Raw genomic sequence first — 16,302 nt, forward strand, 5'->3', positions numbered from 1 at the left:
TTTTCATGGCCGTCACTGCTGGCAGTCAGGTTCAGTAAGAACACAGCTACATATTTCAAGAGGTTTGATGCTTTCACTTCTGTGATGAAACACCACGAGGAATGTGACGTCTGATCCTGGCATTCCATTTCTATAGCATCGTATTCGCACGAACAAACAACCATAATTCAACTCATCTGAAATTGCCATTACAATTGTGAACAACAGTCTCAATGCTGTTTTCTCTCTCACACATGCGCACACACACGCACGCACACACGCAGACACACACGCACAAAGACAAAAAAACACAATTAGTTGTCAGTCATTGTCAAATGGGTGCATAATTGTAGGGAAACCACAAATGTCATTTGGTACACAGGTGGGTCAGGGGTTGCTGAACTTCATTAGTGTTGAGGTTGGTGTACACAACGGGAGGGACACGCATTCAAGCAAATATTGAACATCAATACTCAGACTCGTCTTTTGACTGTAAACGGATGCTTACAATGCAGCATTACAAATACACCACCAGAAACCCTTAGGGAAGACTCAATGAACTTTGACGTTGAGATCCAGTGCTACTAACCTGCTCCGGAGTACATCAGAAATAAAGAAGGCTCTGATTATAAATCATAACAAAGACAAAATAAAAAAATATCAATAATTTACATAACTAGCTCGCTGTAGGGTACCTAATGGTATAGTGTGAAAGAGTTAATTAGTGTTTGGGGAATGGAGATGAAAGCCACAGCTTGCTGTAGTGGCAGCCGGTCTCCTCTAGGGGCAGCCAAGTGGAGTCCACAGGACTTTACTTTGTTCTTGATCAACTATAGTCATGATCTGAGTGCAAATGTAAGGGAGGGTGCCGCCTTGGACAATACCTGCAAAAAGAACGGGGACTCGTTGAAAAAGAGGGAGCAGAGTCCAGTCAGACAGTACTGACTGACAGATAAAAATTTGTGTTTGCAGGGCAAATTACTGTATCTGTAGTCTAGTTTGGTTTTTTGTTTTTTAAATGGTCTGATTGCATACAAACCTGTGAAGAACTTGCTGTACTCTTGCTCTATCTTCTGTGCACTTTCAAATTGCTCCTTGGAATGTTTTTGAGATACTTTGTCCCGCAGATAAACTGGATCTTTCTGCTCCCTGTGACAAAATATCATGGAGATACTCATTCAGATCAGAGCCTTGGAGATATGAATCCAACATTACTGACCACTTTCTCACATTTTGTGTCTAATTAAGCCTTCAATCATTCAGCGGCAGTGAGGATCCTGGGAGAGAAATCTGAAAATCAGTCACAAATTAGTCGAACTAGGTCTAGTCTTGATCAGATAATGAGTTACTTATTTTAAATATGCCACAACAATGTCTGATGACACCGGTCAAACAATTCTAACATACAGCAAGTGAAGAAGGGACACAGCACTTGCACTGAGAGACTTTATTTTAAAAAGAAAGGAAAAAAACAGGCATGTTTCACCAGCTGGTTGGGATTATGCAAGTGTGTTTGGTGGGGTGCTTTGACGGAAACGCCAAAGGGTTCATGGTGGGATGGATCCATCCATCCATCCATCCATCCATCCATCCATCCATCCATCACACACACACACACACACACACACACACACACACACACACACACACACGGGCAGGGATGCCACTGCACCAGGACATCTCTATCCTCGTACTTCTGGCCTTGGCACAGCACTCCAGGCTTCAATAGCCAAGCAGTCTGCACCACACTATCACTCTGTGTGTGGGTGTGTTTGCGTGTGGTTCAAAGAAACTAACAATGAATGGAGATCCTCGTGTGTCCCGATTTTTATGTTATGAAAAAGGTTGCTACTTACTTGATCTGCTTGGCATTTTTGTAGCGGACGAAGACAACGATTGGATAAATGTGAACGCTGTGCAGTCTTTCGATGGCGTGTGGGGCAATGTCGAGCAAACAATGACAGCCCTGTATCCGAAAAAACAAAAGAAAACAGAAAATCACTTCAACAGGCAAACGAATTGAATACACTGTTTGATAAAGCTTAACGACAATTAACATTTCCTGTTACAAGCAGGAATCTATCTTTTCATTTATCGATATCTAAACTTAAAGCGCTGCAATAGTGATAGCTTATCCTGACCAAAGGCAGAGATTGAATGACAAACAGAAGCCATTTTATCATTCCTGATAAAATCGGATGAAAAAGAAAAGCACTGACTAATACCTTATCTGTTATTTCCTTTATAGAAGCAACAGTGGTCACATCAAAATGGCCACTTCTCCGCTTGTAGTCGATGAAGAGGCAGTCTTTGACGCCACGCTCAATGGCTTGCTGGGATGCCTTCATCACCTCTGCAGACAGAGAAAATGAAGGAGAAAAGAAAATTACCTACTGGACAAAGCACGGATGTTCCTCAAAGGCATAAACAGACCGTGTGATGGAAATGAATTTTTTTTCCTAAACTAACTAACCCAGCCATTTCTTCAAACCGGAAGTCTTATTTTCGCTGCAGACTTAATCAAACAGCTATCAAGAATGTACGGACTGAAAAACATCTGGATGAGGTGAACTAACCCAGTATGCATCTGCAGAACTTCCCAGGAGACTCTTTGACCAGCATCTCCTTGACGGCGTCAGTGAGCGGCCCAAGGATGAGTACCGGTCGGGGAGAGGTGCACTCCACCTTCTGGACCCGCTGGTACGCCAAGCTCACACAGTCTGACACGAAGAACACACGATCAAATCAATATCCTTTTCAGCAAAGTTTTTGATTATTGATTTTTATTCCAAAACATATAAAGCTTTCTTCTTACCATCAAGGAAGGGGATCGAGTCTGTGCTGATAGCGTCCAGAGCCACCATCTCTTTGCTGTCTTTTGAGCTGCTTCGTTTGTGTTTCTGTTTCCTTCTGAAGAAGGACCTGCGGGCCGCTGCAGAAAGAGTCTTACTGGAGTCTTCCTTCATTTCTGTCACACTGTGTCTGCGGTAAAACTCTTGGTCCATCCTGCACAACACATTCCCAAAAACAGATTTAACTGAAGAGGACCATACAGAATAAGGCTGTGAGTGCATCAGTGTATAAAAGTAGAACTTGTGTTTTTCTCTTTTTGGGACATTTAAGCCTGAGAAGATTTGAAATTTAACATTTTCACATAGATTGTTTTAAAGATGTCAAGAGACAATTTATTGCACTAAGGTTCAAGCAAAGGTTTTGGCTGTGCATGTAGTTCTGAGAGTCTAGGTTGATTGGACGATATAATACATCTTTATTGAAGACTCCACTCCAGGAGTTCAGTAGCAAAATTTGTGATCTTAGTAGTTGTTCAGGACAAAAACAAAATCAGAATCACTGTATTTGCAAAGTAATATGAATGTGCAGAAATTGTGTTTGCAACATCAGTGCATGTCTACAGAGACACACACTATAAGAAGACAACAGTGCCCTGCAAAAAGTGCAAAAGCACAGTCCAAAACATATGGAAGAGAAGAGACGTTAGAAAAGATTCCTACATTGTAGCAGGATGGCACAGATTGTTGTCACAGCTGTTATAAACTGTCCACTCACTCAAAAATGTATGTGTGTAAGCATGCATTGCATTCTCCACCCACATGTACTTGCTGGGGATCTGCCCCCTCTGGATCTGCTGCGCGTTCTCATCTAGCTGCCAGGCCATCCAGGTCCCAAAGCTGCCTTTCGGTAAAGACTCATCCACGTACAGGATGTCATCCTTCTTAAAACTGAGGTCCCCCTCGGCCTCCCCTACCCGGTCGTAAAGTGCTCTGGTGGGAGGGAGAGACAAAGATAGATGGGGAGTTATGAAGCGTAGGGCAGAACGAGGGAGCAAAGGAGCATGACGTTGACGAAGTGAGAGAGGAGGTGAGATATCAGACAAAAAGGTGCAAAGAGAACAAGTTAAGAATCAGAAATGGAAGGAGAATAAGAAAGGAAGTGTAAAGTACAGGCCTCGCTTGCCTCCTGTTGGAGCCACATAAGTCATTCCCGAGCAGCCCATCTTTGACAGCCCAGAGGGCTGAGTGTATTTACTGCAGATGACATCACAAGCCCACTTGCCTATATGACAAGTGACTGCGGCAGCTGCGGCGACATGCCCGGACAGACACCCAACAATAAAACGTGACTATTTTTGTGTTTCATTTTCCATTCATATACAATTTGTTTCTAATGACCTGGAAAACACTGAGCACGAAAATGGATACACTGTTGGGTCTGGTGCATAGCGAGGAGAGAGATTAGATAACCTAAATTTGTGATGTGATTAGCATCGTTGCAGTCACAGTGGATCTGGGACATAATTGGTTAGATGAAAAAGATTCCAACTTGTCCATGGGGCGCTCCAGTGGTGGTTCTATATATATAGCAGCATGGACAGAGATGAGGCTGCTTGGGAAAAGTTAGTGTGGTTCTCTTTGCAGGGCTGTAACACATAAACGGCCAACTGTGAACTGTGTGCATGTGTAAAGTGTGTATATACAGTATACATGTACCTGATATAAAAGCCATCTCCTGGAACATCTTTGAGTATGCTGAAGTCATCTGGCCGATGCTGCACCTTGAACGTGACCATCTCTGCAGGCTTCAGCATCTCAACGTACAACTCTTCTGCCGTCTTATTCTTCATATTCACAGAGTTATACTGAAAAACATGAGATGATGAAAATGGGAAAAAAAAAAGAAAAAAAAGGGGGCCAAGTTAAGTTCACATCATGAAAAATAAGACACACTCGGGGGTGTGGAGCAGAGAGATTTGCTAAGTGTTTACACTTCTGTGAAATCATTTGCCGAGCCTTTGAAGAGTCCACTATTAAACATTTCCTCCAAGCTTTCGGCTGTATTAAAGTCATGCAGTATTTGTGACATGTAAGGGGGAAGAAAACAAACAGGATGGGAGATTGACAGACAGACTGGTGCTGTGCAGTCTGATGAAAAAGCTGCATGGCATTTCAGATAGCAGGCCCCTTTGTGGCGGAGGGCTAAGTGGGAGCATGCCAGGAATTGTCTATTATGAGTTTGCGGTCCTCTGGATAGATCACCAATGTGGAGTGAGAGAGAACGCAGGTGTGGAGATCAATGGAAAACGATGACAGGCAGGAAAAAAAATAATGCCAGCACCTTCTGGCAGTGCTTGAGTCTGAAGTAACAACAGCACACAAGGCTCTTAAAGAGTCAGGAGACTGCAAACACCTTAAGAGTTTAGCTTTGAGCTCAGCTCAGAAAACTGATATTACACCTACATCTCTTTCCTGTCTAACAAAAATACACATTGTCATGTGAAATTGACTAAAACTCCCACTTAAAAAGATCTATCGTATAAAAGATAGATAAAAATACTACATATATCATCATTGTTTGCATAGTGTATCGGTCAGCTGCTGTAGTGTTTGTGCAAATCTTCATACATACATTATGACACTCCTAGACAATAGGTTGTGTGTCTGTGCACGTGTGTTTGAGTAAAAGCAGAAATGTGTGAGTCCATACCTCTAGAATAAGGTCCCCAGGAAGCAGCCCGTCAGGGCCTCTGGCAGGACTGTCCTCATCCAGGCTCTCGATGTAGACGCCCCGTAGGTTCCCTCCGCAGAGGGTGACTCCCACCTCCACTCCAGGTCTGTGCACTGTCACAAGCCGGGGCTCATCCACCTTCCTGCTGCCCTCAGATGGCATTCTGGAGGACAACAAGTGGTCAGCTAGCGATATACTGGAGTGTAACGATGTGGCATGGAACAAGCATTCGTCCTTTGTAAAAAGTTATTATCATGGAGAGGATCTCTTACCGGATGAAATTGCGCGGGCTGGTAGTGGGTGTGGTCTGCTTGGAAGATGGAGTGAGCGTGCCCTCGTCCTGCTCACTGAGTGTATCGATAGTGGAGTGATTGTCGGGGGTGGCGGCCCCGCTTCCTTGGGGAGTCGACTGAGTACTGACGGGCTCCAGACGGGAGCTGCACAGATTTTATTTTAAAAGTTTAAAAAATTGAAAGGTTTTTGGCTCCATCAATTAATTAATTAATCTAACAGCTAAAAGTCTAAAAGTTCATATTTGCTCTCCCGTTCTATGCTTTAACAGAGCTATGGTGTCTTGAAGTGGTTCAAATTTATTCTCTGACCAAGCATCGAAAAAAATTCTAAAATCTAGATTAAGAGAAACTTTAATTGTGCACAGTGTTGGCTGTTGGTGGGCAATAAGTCACTAAAATTGTTTTTTGATTTTGACTGACTTGCATTTAAGCTCACACTGGTCTGCCCTTCACCATGTGTGCATACTCAAAATTAGTAATTGTTGGCCGATAAGTAACAACAATTTGTTGTAGAGAAATGCTGAAGATATGTTTGAGGTAAATAAAAAGAGAGCTCTGAAAAATACCTCAGTACATATTTTGGTCACAGTACCTATACCAACACAATCAAATAACTACATTTAAGGGATTCTTATCATAAATGTTTGTTATGTGTTTTAAAATAAAAACAAATATCAACTGATATGAGGTGACATTTCTTAATTGACATTGGTATTGGCCTCCAAATTCCAGCAATCGGCCAGACTCTACATGCATATTGAGAATATTTAAAGATGAACAGCTAGACAGTTAAGTATTTCTTTACACTTAGCACCTTAGTAAACAACTGCTGTCTCAGAGCGTCCGTTATGCTCATTCAGCTCGAAAAGCGTAAATGCAAAGAAAATGGCCTTAGTGCTTTAAAAAAAAAAAAAAAAAAATACATAAAAAAAAAAAATTCATGCAATTTTAAATGGAAACATTTACTGGAACCGAGTCAGGAATCAGACAAGCAGCACACCCGGGACACAGAATCCCCCACACTGAACATCTACAAACAGTTCTTCAAGCAACATCTTGTTACCTTGAGCGAGAGTGGTTGCCCAGCTGGTACATGTGTGGGTTGTACTGGGCCATAATGGTAATGGTGTCACACTGCTGGCCGATGATGAGACGAGCTTGCTGCTCCGTAGCGTTCCGCAAGTTGATACCATTATACTGACAAAGGAAGAAAAGTGTGATTAGAGAGAGTTTTCAGAGAGATGGGGTTATTAAAAGAACAGGGAGATATGAACACAGCATGTGTCCAGTCTATTAAGGGTTTCAAGTCGTTAGCAGTAATTTATGGGGAAGATACTCATGAGAGTTGACGGGGATTAACTTTACACCCATTTTTCTAGCCTTAGATAAAAAATACTGAATACTCTATGCCCTGTAAAGAGACCTGACGGCCATTATTTGCTTGCAACATCTGTAGTTCTATTTGCATTTCAGAAGTGCTGATGCAATGCATGCTTGGTTGTGATTATGAAAAGTCACCAATGCATATTTATGACTTTTATTTTATCTTCATGATGCATACTCCTCAGTCATTCACAGCCCATCATGATTGTAGTGAACAGAGTGACAGATCAAGGGGATGTCATCTTGTCACCACTGAGGTTAACATCTGCCTTCATTTCATCACTTTGAGCTTTAATGTGAGTCACTAATAAGGGTGAAAAAAATGTAAAGGGGAGTGACAGGCATTAGCACTGCCAATGCGTCCACTACCTTCTGTGACAGAAGCACATCAAATATATGTAACAAGCAACTAAGTCTGCAAAGTTTTGGTTCACTTACTTCAAAAACATTCCTCCTCAGTCTTTTTCTTTGAACAGCTCAAACTGTGTACCATTCACAAGTACAGCATACGCCCACTTGATGTGAAATTACAACAGAATTTCACCTTGCGCAGCCAGTTTACATGCAGTGAAAACACCATTTCAGTGACAATGCATTCTCACTTGAACGCTTTCAACATACAGTAGAGTGTTCATACCTCCAGTAATTGGTCTCCATACTCCAATCCTGCCTGGTGGGCGATGCTACCTCCAGTAACCTTAGAGACAAAGATTCCTCCGTTCTCCCCACTGACGATGGAGATGCCAAGAGGCTCTGAACCTTTGTGTACAATGACATTGCGGGGTTCCTCCAAGTATGGCCTGGTGGGAAACGGGGATATGCACGAATGAACAGCGTCATAGAAAAGTAGTTACAGGGAACCACACGGGAGTAAGTTGAGAGGGTAAACGATCAGGTAACATTTTCACAGCTGGGCTGACCAATTTATTTACAGCTCTGGAGAGTTACTTGCTACCCAGGCTTTTGCTCTACTTACAAAAAAAAATCATATCTGGTTCAAATTATAAACATTATCAAAGAAAAGACTAAGTAGTGTGTTAGAAATGTTTGAACCTGAGTTTAAATTTCCCTCCAGGTCTTTAAATTGATCATCTCTCCAGAGCGCCACTTTATGCCTGGCCTACAGAAGTAACCGCACAGGCTTAGAATACAGAGACACACTGTACAGCCGTGAAAGCACAGGCAAGGGAAATTCCTTCACATGAAGGACATTTGCATGAACTGTGTGTGTCCTCACAACAAGTTGGGTTTGGACGTGGCATACAATTCCATGAAGGCAGATAAGAGGAATGGATTAGCAGCCACAGACAGGGGTAAACAGAGTGGTGGTGCACAAACAAGACCATGACCCAGAAGCTCGATGATAAATAATAATCATACCGTTGCACAACATACATAGTGCAGACTAAAGGGTGACTTGGCTTAAGGCCAAAATACACACATGCATGTTGACCATGTCGTCATCATGGGGCATGGACACCACATGCAACATCTGAGATTCAAGTGGGTTTTCCGACATGGAGGGAGACAAGTGCAGACATATAAACACAACACCGAACCTTTGAAGTTCACCAAGTGTAACTAATACAGGCTTTTTTTGTTTCCTAAGGCACAAATCATATACTGTAGCATGCAAATAAACTAGCAATCTGAAAATTAAACCGCGCTCTTGCGGTGGGTGAAAAACATCACAAAATCTCTTTTTACTTTCCATATAGTGCGTGTAAGCTGCACAAGGCTATCCTGCTCCTCCATATTATCTACCCAACTCCACTGAAGCATGTCAACAACGTGAACTTGGGTGGGGGGAAGAAGGGGGGTGGGGTGGTGGTGGTGGTGGTGGCGGGGGGCATTCCCTTGTTTGTAGTACTGTTAGGGAGAACGAACCTGAGGCTCCTGAGAGAGGAGAACCTCGGCCTTGCAGCCAGAGGAATCCTTAGAAAAGATCGGTTACGGTAAAGAGATCTGGAAGCGGAAGGTAATAAAGAGGCGGGAGGAAGATAAAGAGGAGAATGGAGGACAGATATCATACAGAGACAGTAACGGTGTAAAAGACTGAGTGGTGTAGGTGATACAAAATGGGACAGAAATGTTGGAAGAAAGAATAAAATAAAAATCCAACACACCAGCGGATCATCGCGTCTTTTCTGGAAAAAGCAAGAGGCTTCCATAAACTTATTCAACAAAGTTTTAACAGGATTTCAATCTGAATTTCAATGAGGGATTGTAGAGCTCTGACCAGGATAGACCTGTTGCCTGGCAACGCCTTTTGAAATAGCCTGGGAGGATCCCTGAGGGCAGATGTAGGCCATATCATACCCGCTTCTGAAGTGATCCTTCTTTATAATCATACTCTCCATCATTTACCCAATATCTACACCATCTGTAGAGCCATTTTTTCAGTGTCCTATAACAAGGATCGCACCGATCAACTGGACACTTACAACCATCTGATTCATTTTCTTAACAGATAATCCATGATAGGCAACCATGTAAATTTTTGAAATGCCAGATCAACAAGCTAATTTGCAGACATGTCATTCAGCTGTGCATGGACAGTAAATTTCTGGTATACTGCTTTTTAAAATCTTTATCTGTGAAAACTTGTTTCCGTCATACCTGTCTTTCCTGCGCTCCCCTATTGGCACAGGGCTGACTGAGATCCGAGGTAAAGTGGAAATGGAGCCTTGTGATTGGCTGCTGGCAAACGAGGAAGTCTCCAGATTGAGTGGTGATTGTGGAGGTGTGATGAGACTGGGACTGCTACACTCAGAGTGCGAGAGGGAGCCTGGATTTAGGAGAAGAGGAGCAGAGAGGGACAGAATAAGGGTATGTTCAGTCTAAGGTGAAATTTACATCTTAGATGAAAATACATTTCTGGAATACAAAGTATTTAAAGAAGAGTTCCACAACTAGGGATGAAATTCAAGGTGACTCCTGTTTTCCTTCTGCCAGCGCTGTTAAATCTCAATTTTAAAACTTTACAACACATTGATCTTACAACTTGGCGAACCTGACAACATTAAACCAGGCCTGAGGGTTGGGAAACAGATTTAAAAAGATTTTTAAAAATATGGCTAGACCTATAGCTGCAGCTTTGCAGTTTGATCAAAGGGGCTTTTAAGTGTGTTTTTTTTTTTTAAACGCGTGAGGCGAGTGTGAAGTGCATTTTTACTAGCGAGAGCAGTACCTCTGTCTGACCCCAGCATGGAGCGTGGGTAGCGGGGAGTGGAGGGGATTTTGATCCTCTCTGTGCGGTACTGGACATTATTAGAAGAACCTGGCAGAGGGATAAGATGATACAGGAATGAATGCTGTGACATAATATCTGAAAAGAGAAAGGGACAATGAGTGTGTGACCTTAATGTGTGTGTGTGTGTGTGTGTGTGTGTGTGTGTGTGTGTGTGTGTGTGTGTGTGTGTGTGTGTGCGGGCGTGCGTGCCAGACTGACCGAGCCGTGCGCTGGAGGGCAGTGAGTTTGTACCGTGTGAAGCTCTGCTGCTGCGTGACGATGAGGATTCAGAGTAGTCGCCTGTGCGCTTCTGCTGGCTCAGGTCCAGGCTCAGACGACCCTGGTGTTGTGGGCTGTGCGGACAAAAAACAATAGGAAACACTTATATAATTATTCATATAATGCTTACACAACTATTTAAATGTGCAAAATATTTCACAGATAAAAGTTAATTAAATTGATTGGCTGAGTTAAATCCTAACTGCACAATATAAGTGCAAAGGAAAACAGTACAAAATAATTTACCACCATAAACCAAATTTTATTGCGTGATTATGCCTCTGGGAAAAAGGCTAATTTAAATATATTACTCATCATAACAGGAGCCATCAGAAGCACTGAATCAACAATTAAAGAACCCTTGATTTTATCCATCAGGTTTAGAACAGCGGTGAAGGAAACGGTGAGTGTGAAAAGGAGATAACCTGGTGTGGATGTGCTGGTGACATATCTGAGAGGCGACAGATGGACAGTTGCTGGTATGAACGCGATGACTGCGCACGGTGTACACTGGATTCCTCATCACGGCAGTTACAGCGGGGCAAGGAGCCAGTCCCCGATGAGCTGAATCTGACAGAGCACAGACGCACCAGCACGTTAGAAAAGGGGGAAATCTATGATTATGGTGAGAGTGTGTGCGCTTATGTAAGCATTTGATAATCTCACTAGGAGGTAGGGTGCCATTGTAGACTGTGGGGACGAAGCCGACACTGTGCCTATGGGAGCGGCTGGGGGAGGAACGCAGCATGTCCCGTGGCTCTGGTGAATGCTCATCATTAGAGTAGCTCTGTGATGAATGACAGAAACAAACGGTTACCATTTTCTCTGCAGGGTAACACAACACCATTATGTCTTGGGAGACAACCTCTACCCTTTGCTAGAGACAAGTATCATATGAGAAAAATGACAGCATGAACGTCCCAAACCAGTAAAATGAACATTTATCCCCAGTGTGTTCTCCTGTATGCTTCAGGGCCTGGAAAGGTAGCCAAGCATGGCTGTCGAGCCCCAGGCACTGACTCAGCTCCTAGGTTGGGAGGCTGTATCAGTGCAGAGGCATCAATCACTCAGACACGCTGGCTAAGAGGCAAGTCCCAGAGGCATAACTCTGACGAGGCTGTAAATGCTATTACAAAATGGATGCTTTGGCCACATGGGGTGATTTGAAATGTTTGTCCCATTTTGGATCTTTTTTTAATCAAACGCTTATCAAATCATGTGCATCATGCTCTCATCTCTTTATTAGAGATAATCTTTAAAAAGGAGGAAATTTCAGAAGCAATATGGACAACATCAAAACTTTTGAGGCCTTAAATGGACTCACTTGGAAGGTGGGGAGAGTGATAGTCTGGGGGGTCATCCTACGTCGGAGGGCAGGGGCAGATTTGGGGCGTGGTCTCTTCACCTCTGGCTCCTCCCCTCTGGTTCGGCCGATGTCCTCGTCACATGACTTCCTCGAGGTCAGGATCTTGCCATCCAGGAAATAGTGGTTTCCATTCCGGTCTCTCTCTCGCTCGCTCCTCTCTCTGCTCTCTCCTGCTGCCATGGAGATGACAGCCTCTCCCTTGCCGTCTGAGGTGATTGTGCAGTCAGAGGCAGAGCTGCTTTGATGTTTGTGTTTGAACTTAAAGGAGTCACTGCGAGTGGGTGGGGTTGGAGGGGTTGGGGTAGGGGTTGATGAGGAGGAGAGGGACTCTGTCTTCGAAGGCTGGGGGGAGTGGGAAGCTGCAGCATTGGCAGCTACTGCTGAAATCGGATTAGCTGCCATGTACTCCATCTTAGAGGAAGGTGTTTCAGGGCGTTTGAAAGTGTCTGGGTCGAAGATGGACTTCCTCTGCTTGGGCGATTTGTAGATGGAGAGCTGGGCTGCTGCTGTGACTGGACTGGTATTATCTGGTGCAACTGACATACTTCCCACCATCATCTTGGGCCACGTGCCCCCACTGTGCTTCTTCTCCAGGGTTGTCTCCATTGTGATACAGTCTGAGGGCGAGACAGGTTCAAACGGCAAGGAGGAAGGCGCCTTTGTGTAGGGACAGCACTCTTGGAAAGCACTGGGCCCATAGCGGCCAGTGCCCAAGTCAGAGGCTGGCCGAAGGCTAGTGGCATGGAGGGAGGCGGTGGAGAACGGCTTGCTGATGTCGCTGTACACCTCCTCAGATTCACCCCTGACTTTCCTCCTCTCACCAGAGCTGCTACTTGTGCTAGTGCTTCCAACATCAGGGCAGAAGATGTCAGTTTGTGTCGAGCTGTTGTGTTTGAGGTTGCGACTGTTCCGGGAGTGAATCTCTGACAGGTGAATGCGACCGTTTGACTTTTCTGATGACTCACGCAGACTCTCAAAGATGTTCTGTCCTGACGTGCTGTGAGGGAAGAACTGCAGGGAGGACAGATGAAGGTATTAGGCACACCAAGTGAACATAGCTACACATTTTTTAAATGAAACCCTGGTATAATTCAGCTGTCACAAACCACACAGTTGAAGTTTTAAAACTAAGTGGGACGTGCAAAAGTAGAAAGAAAACTCTTGAAGAATTTTCACACAGGTGAAGTAGAAAAGGAGCTCAGAAAGTGAGATGAGTGTGGCCCACCTTCATGAGAGAGAGGCTCAGAGAGTCCCTGCAGCTCCTCAACAGAGCCTCACACTCTGTCACAGATTTGTTATCCAGAGCAATGCCATTTATCTGGGGAGTAGAGAAAGACACTGGAAATAAGGACAGGTCCTTCAGCACTAAAGCTATGCACATTAGTCTTCGTGAAAACTTAAACTGGTTTTGGGAAACCACAAGAAACTTACACACATATCAGTCTGAAAAACCCTCATGCTGCAATCTGCAGATTTCCATCACAATAGGCTCGATTTGAGATGATTTTTTCCTTTTTTAAAAAGGTCAGACATATTAAAGTTGGTAATATATTATGTCGAGATTTATCATAAAATAAGTTCAGGAAAGAACTTTCTGCTTTAACCTAGAACGAGTCTGATGGATTTTATTGAGCAGAGAAAAGAAACAGTCACCTCTGAGCCATGGAGCTCAGCTACTGACATTCAATTGCATCCCATGCATATTTCATTGCATATTCAGCACTCTGGACTCTTTTTTTTTTTTTTTTGCAAATGCAATTAAACATTTAATAAGCTATATATAACCTGATATACACTAATGTGATTAACATCCACAAGGGCATGGTAAAATACGATACTCTTCCACGATTAAGATCTCTTAACGCATCATCTGTACTTACCACTGCTAATTGATGTTGCAGCTGAGCTATCATCTGGCATATCGGTTCCCTGGCTACATGGAAGAGACCACTGTGCTGCTAAATGGCGAGCAGAGATACCTAAATGCTGCTCTACGTGCTGCTACTGACAGATTAGCATAAGAGACAAGGTCACTTTTCAAAGACAGAGATGGATATGCATAATTCCATTTCTGACAATTGTCTTTTCTCTTCCGTTCCCTAAAGTCTGAGTATATTGCAGTAGTGTGTGTGAAGACTGCTCCACCTAGCCCTGTAGAGCTGCAAGTTGAGGATTTAATCAAAAGGAGGAGACTTTCTCCCTTCTACTTCACATGATCAGCCAAATCCCACCTTATCTGGGTTTGGAGTGTGGATACTGGAAAGGATCAAGGCCTGGATTAGAAAGCCAGAGGAACCACTGTGAGCTGTAGTGTGGCAGATATGGAGGAAGGGTGTATAAAATAAATAAATAAATAAAGAGGATTTCATAGAGGCTGACAGTGACTCACAGCGATCAGTCTGTCTCCAACTGTGAGAGAACCTTCCCTGGCTGCCGGACTGCCCTGGACGACAGCAGTGACAAACACCCCGCTCTCCAGACCGATACCGCTGTCTGAGAAAGAGGAGAAAATGGGGTGATAAACAAGAAAACTCAAAACAACAATGAAGCATTAACAGTCACAAGGCACAGGACTGAGACAAAGACAAAACATTTAAATCTAGTTAGAAGCAAGCTAAGCAATTTAGCACTCTAATATACCTTTGTGTCCCACAAGGTTGATGTGAACAGGAGTGACCAGCCTTCCTCCCAGAGACTTCCTTCGTCGTACCACCATGTTGATCGATCCTCCACCATTAAGGACAGCCTTCACCACCTGCTTCCTGTCCTTATTGGTCAGGTCGATATCATTAATCTTCAACAACCAATCATTCACTCTGGAAACACAGCGGGAAGGATGGTGAGGCATTTCATAAACTGTTAGTCCAGAAAAAAGGACACAGGCTAGCTTCTTGAGGCAGCTCATACCTTAACCTTCCATCTGCGATACTTCCTTTGTCCACCCTTGTAACAAATATTCCACAGTCTCCTGGTAAATACGGATCATTTACCCCTTCAGCAATATCAAACCCAAGTGCCTTCAAATCCATGTCATCCTGTAAGGCAATAACATAATTGACAGCAAATTCATTCATTTTGACAAACCTATTTCAATATCAAGTTTTGGCAGCTTTTAGAGCTCTACTGGGTCTCAGGAGACTGGCATGTCACCAAAACACTCTCAGTAATAAGAGCTGAGCACTGCTCTTACCCTGTCTTTCTCAAACTCCACCACCTCCGTCTCCCACTCAAGGGAGTCTGTGTCGATGGCTGAGTCGTGAGAGCTGTGAGCCATTAGCTGACAGAACCGGGCCTCCTTCTCCAGCTGGCTCTCCATCTTCTCCCTTAACAAAGGAAGACATCGCACATGGAGTCAGAGGTCAGTCACTTGAGGATGGATTGGCAGCGACAACAGATAGAATCACACACAACCACTCTGTAGACAGGAAAAGATTTTTCAAACCTAAATCATACGGCTCTTTTGTTTGGAATAAAATAAGGGAGGTTTGCGTCTACAGCGATGAACGAACATACAGGAATTTAGAAAGAATACATATTTTGACTTTCTTTTTATGTGGAATTAGGTGCAAACGTCTTGTGTCTTTTCAAAGTATTTAATACATCCTTACTCACACTAGCACACACCTTCCGTTATGCGGTTGACAGAATCAAATTTATATTTACCCATAACAAAACTAAAAGTAGAATACACAATGCCCCACTGTCAGTAAGATATCTGGTTTCCTAGTGAGGAATGCCTTGAGGGTAGCTGTGACATTAAAACTCCAATCTTACATTGTTCTTTGGAGAGGATAGAGAAACAAACACTCAAGTCACAGCATGCTGCATACTCCATACAATGCTTTGACTCAGAAATAGTAGTCATATACACTTTAGCCAGCAGAGGGAGTTTTTACATGCAATATAAACAAGATCATAAGCAGGGAGGTTGAGAAAGTGAGAGACAAAATGTTTGTGTGTGTCCAAAACACTGACGCTTTCTGGGATTACACTTTTAATCTGGGCAAGTGGAAATGGCAGCAGACAAACAACTGAGCTCCATGATGTCTCCAAAGGCAGAATATCACATCTTACGCCTTGCCACACACTCAGTACAACAGTTTACAGAGACATACACAGTATAACACACGAAGCTGGCTGATTAGAGGCAATGTTGTCCTGTGCTTGTTCAAATGCAGAAAGATTTTCTTTGGATTGCAGACATGAGTTTCTCCTATTATTTCCATCATAACTGAGGCTTCAGAACC

The 16,302-nt window shown here is 43.5% G+C and overlaps 1 protein-coding gene across 5 annotated transcripts in view; it reads right to left on the reverse strand.

The window, feature by feature from the left end:
- Positions 1-234: 234 nt before the first annotated feature.
- Positions 235-16,302, reverse strand: part of dlg5a (discs, large homolog 5a (Drosophila)) — a 35,724-nt gene continuing 19,656 nt past the window's right edge. For 3 of the 5 annotated variants that reach the window (XM_040138986.1, XM_040138983.1, XM_040138982.1), the window contains exons 11-34: positions 15,246-15,378; positions 14,963-15,090; positions 14,696-14,871; positions 14,445-14,548; positions 13,281-13,373; positions 12,014-13,066; positions 11,356-11,476; positions 11,115-11,259; positions 10,630-10,763; positions 10,369-10,458; positions 9,798-9,966; positions 9,066-9,143; positions 7,816-7,978; positions 6,859-6,992; positions 5,775-5,939; positions 5,482-5,665; positions 4,488-4,636; positions 3,591-3,761; positions 2,795-2,985; positions 2,556-2,699; positions 2,205-2,332; positions 1,836-1,945; positions 1,019-1,128; positions 235-863 (exon numbers count right to left, since the gene is read on the reverse strand). In XM_040138986.1, coding sequence (XP_039994920.1) covers positions 760-863; positions 1,019-1,128; positions 1,836-1,945; positions 2,205-2,332; positions 2,556-2,699; positions 2,795-2,985; positions 3,591-3,761; positions 4,488-4,636; positions 5,482-5,665; positions 5,775-5,939; positions 6,859-6,992; positions 7,816-7,978; positions 9,066-9,143; positions 9,798-9,966; positions 10,369-10,458; positions 10,630-10,763; positions 11,115-11,259; positions 11,356-11,476; positions 12,014-13,066; positions 13,281-13,373; positions 14,445-14,548; positions 14,696-14,871; positions 14,963-15,090; positions 15,246-15,378 — 4,177 coding nt within the window. In that variant the 3' untranslated portion in view covers positions 235-759. The remainder of the gene's footprint in view (positions 864-1,018; positions 1,129-1,835; positions 1,946-2,204; positions 2,333-2,555; positions 2,700-2,794; positions 2,986-3,590; positions 3,762-4,487; positions 4,637-5,481; positions 5,666-5,774; positions 5,940-6,858; positions 6,993-7,815; positions 7,979-9,065; positions 9,144-9,797; positions 9,967-10,368; positions 10,459-10,629; positions 10,764-11,114; positions 11,260-11,355; positions 11,477-12,013; positions 13,067-13,280; positions 13,374-14,444; positions 14,549-14,695; positions 14,872-14,962; positions 15,091-15,245; positions 15,379-16,302) is intronic. The other 2 variants (XM_040138984.1, XM_040138985.1) reach the window with 2 other exon arrangements.

This window comes from Xiphias gladius, chromosome 11, assembly GCF_016859285.1.
Source record: "Xiphias gladius isolate SHS-SW01 ecotype Sanya breed wild chromosome 11, ASM1685928v1, whole genome shotgun sequence".
NCBI classification, from domain to species: domain Eukaryota; kingdom Metazoa; phylum Chordata; class Actinopteri; order Istiophoriformes; family Xiphiidae; genus Xiphias; species Xiphias gladius.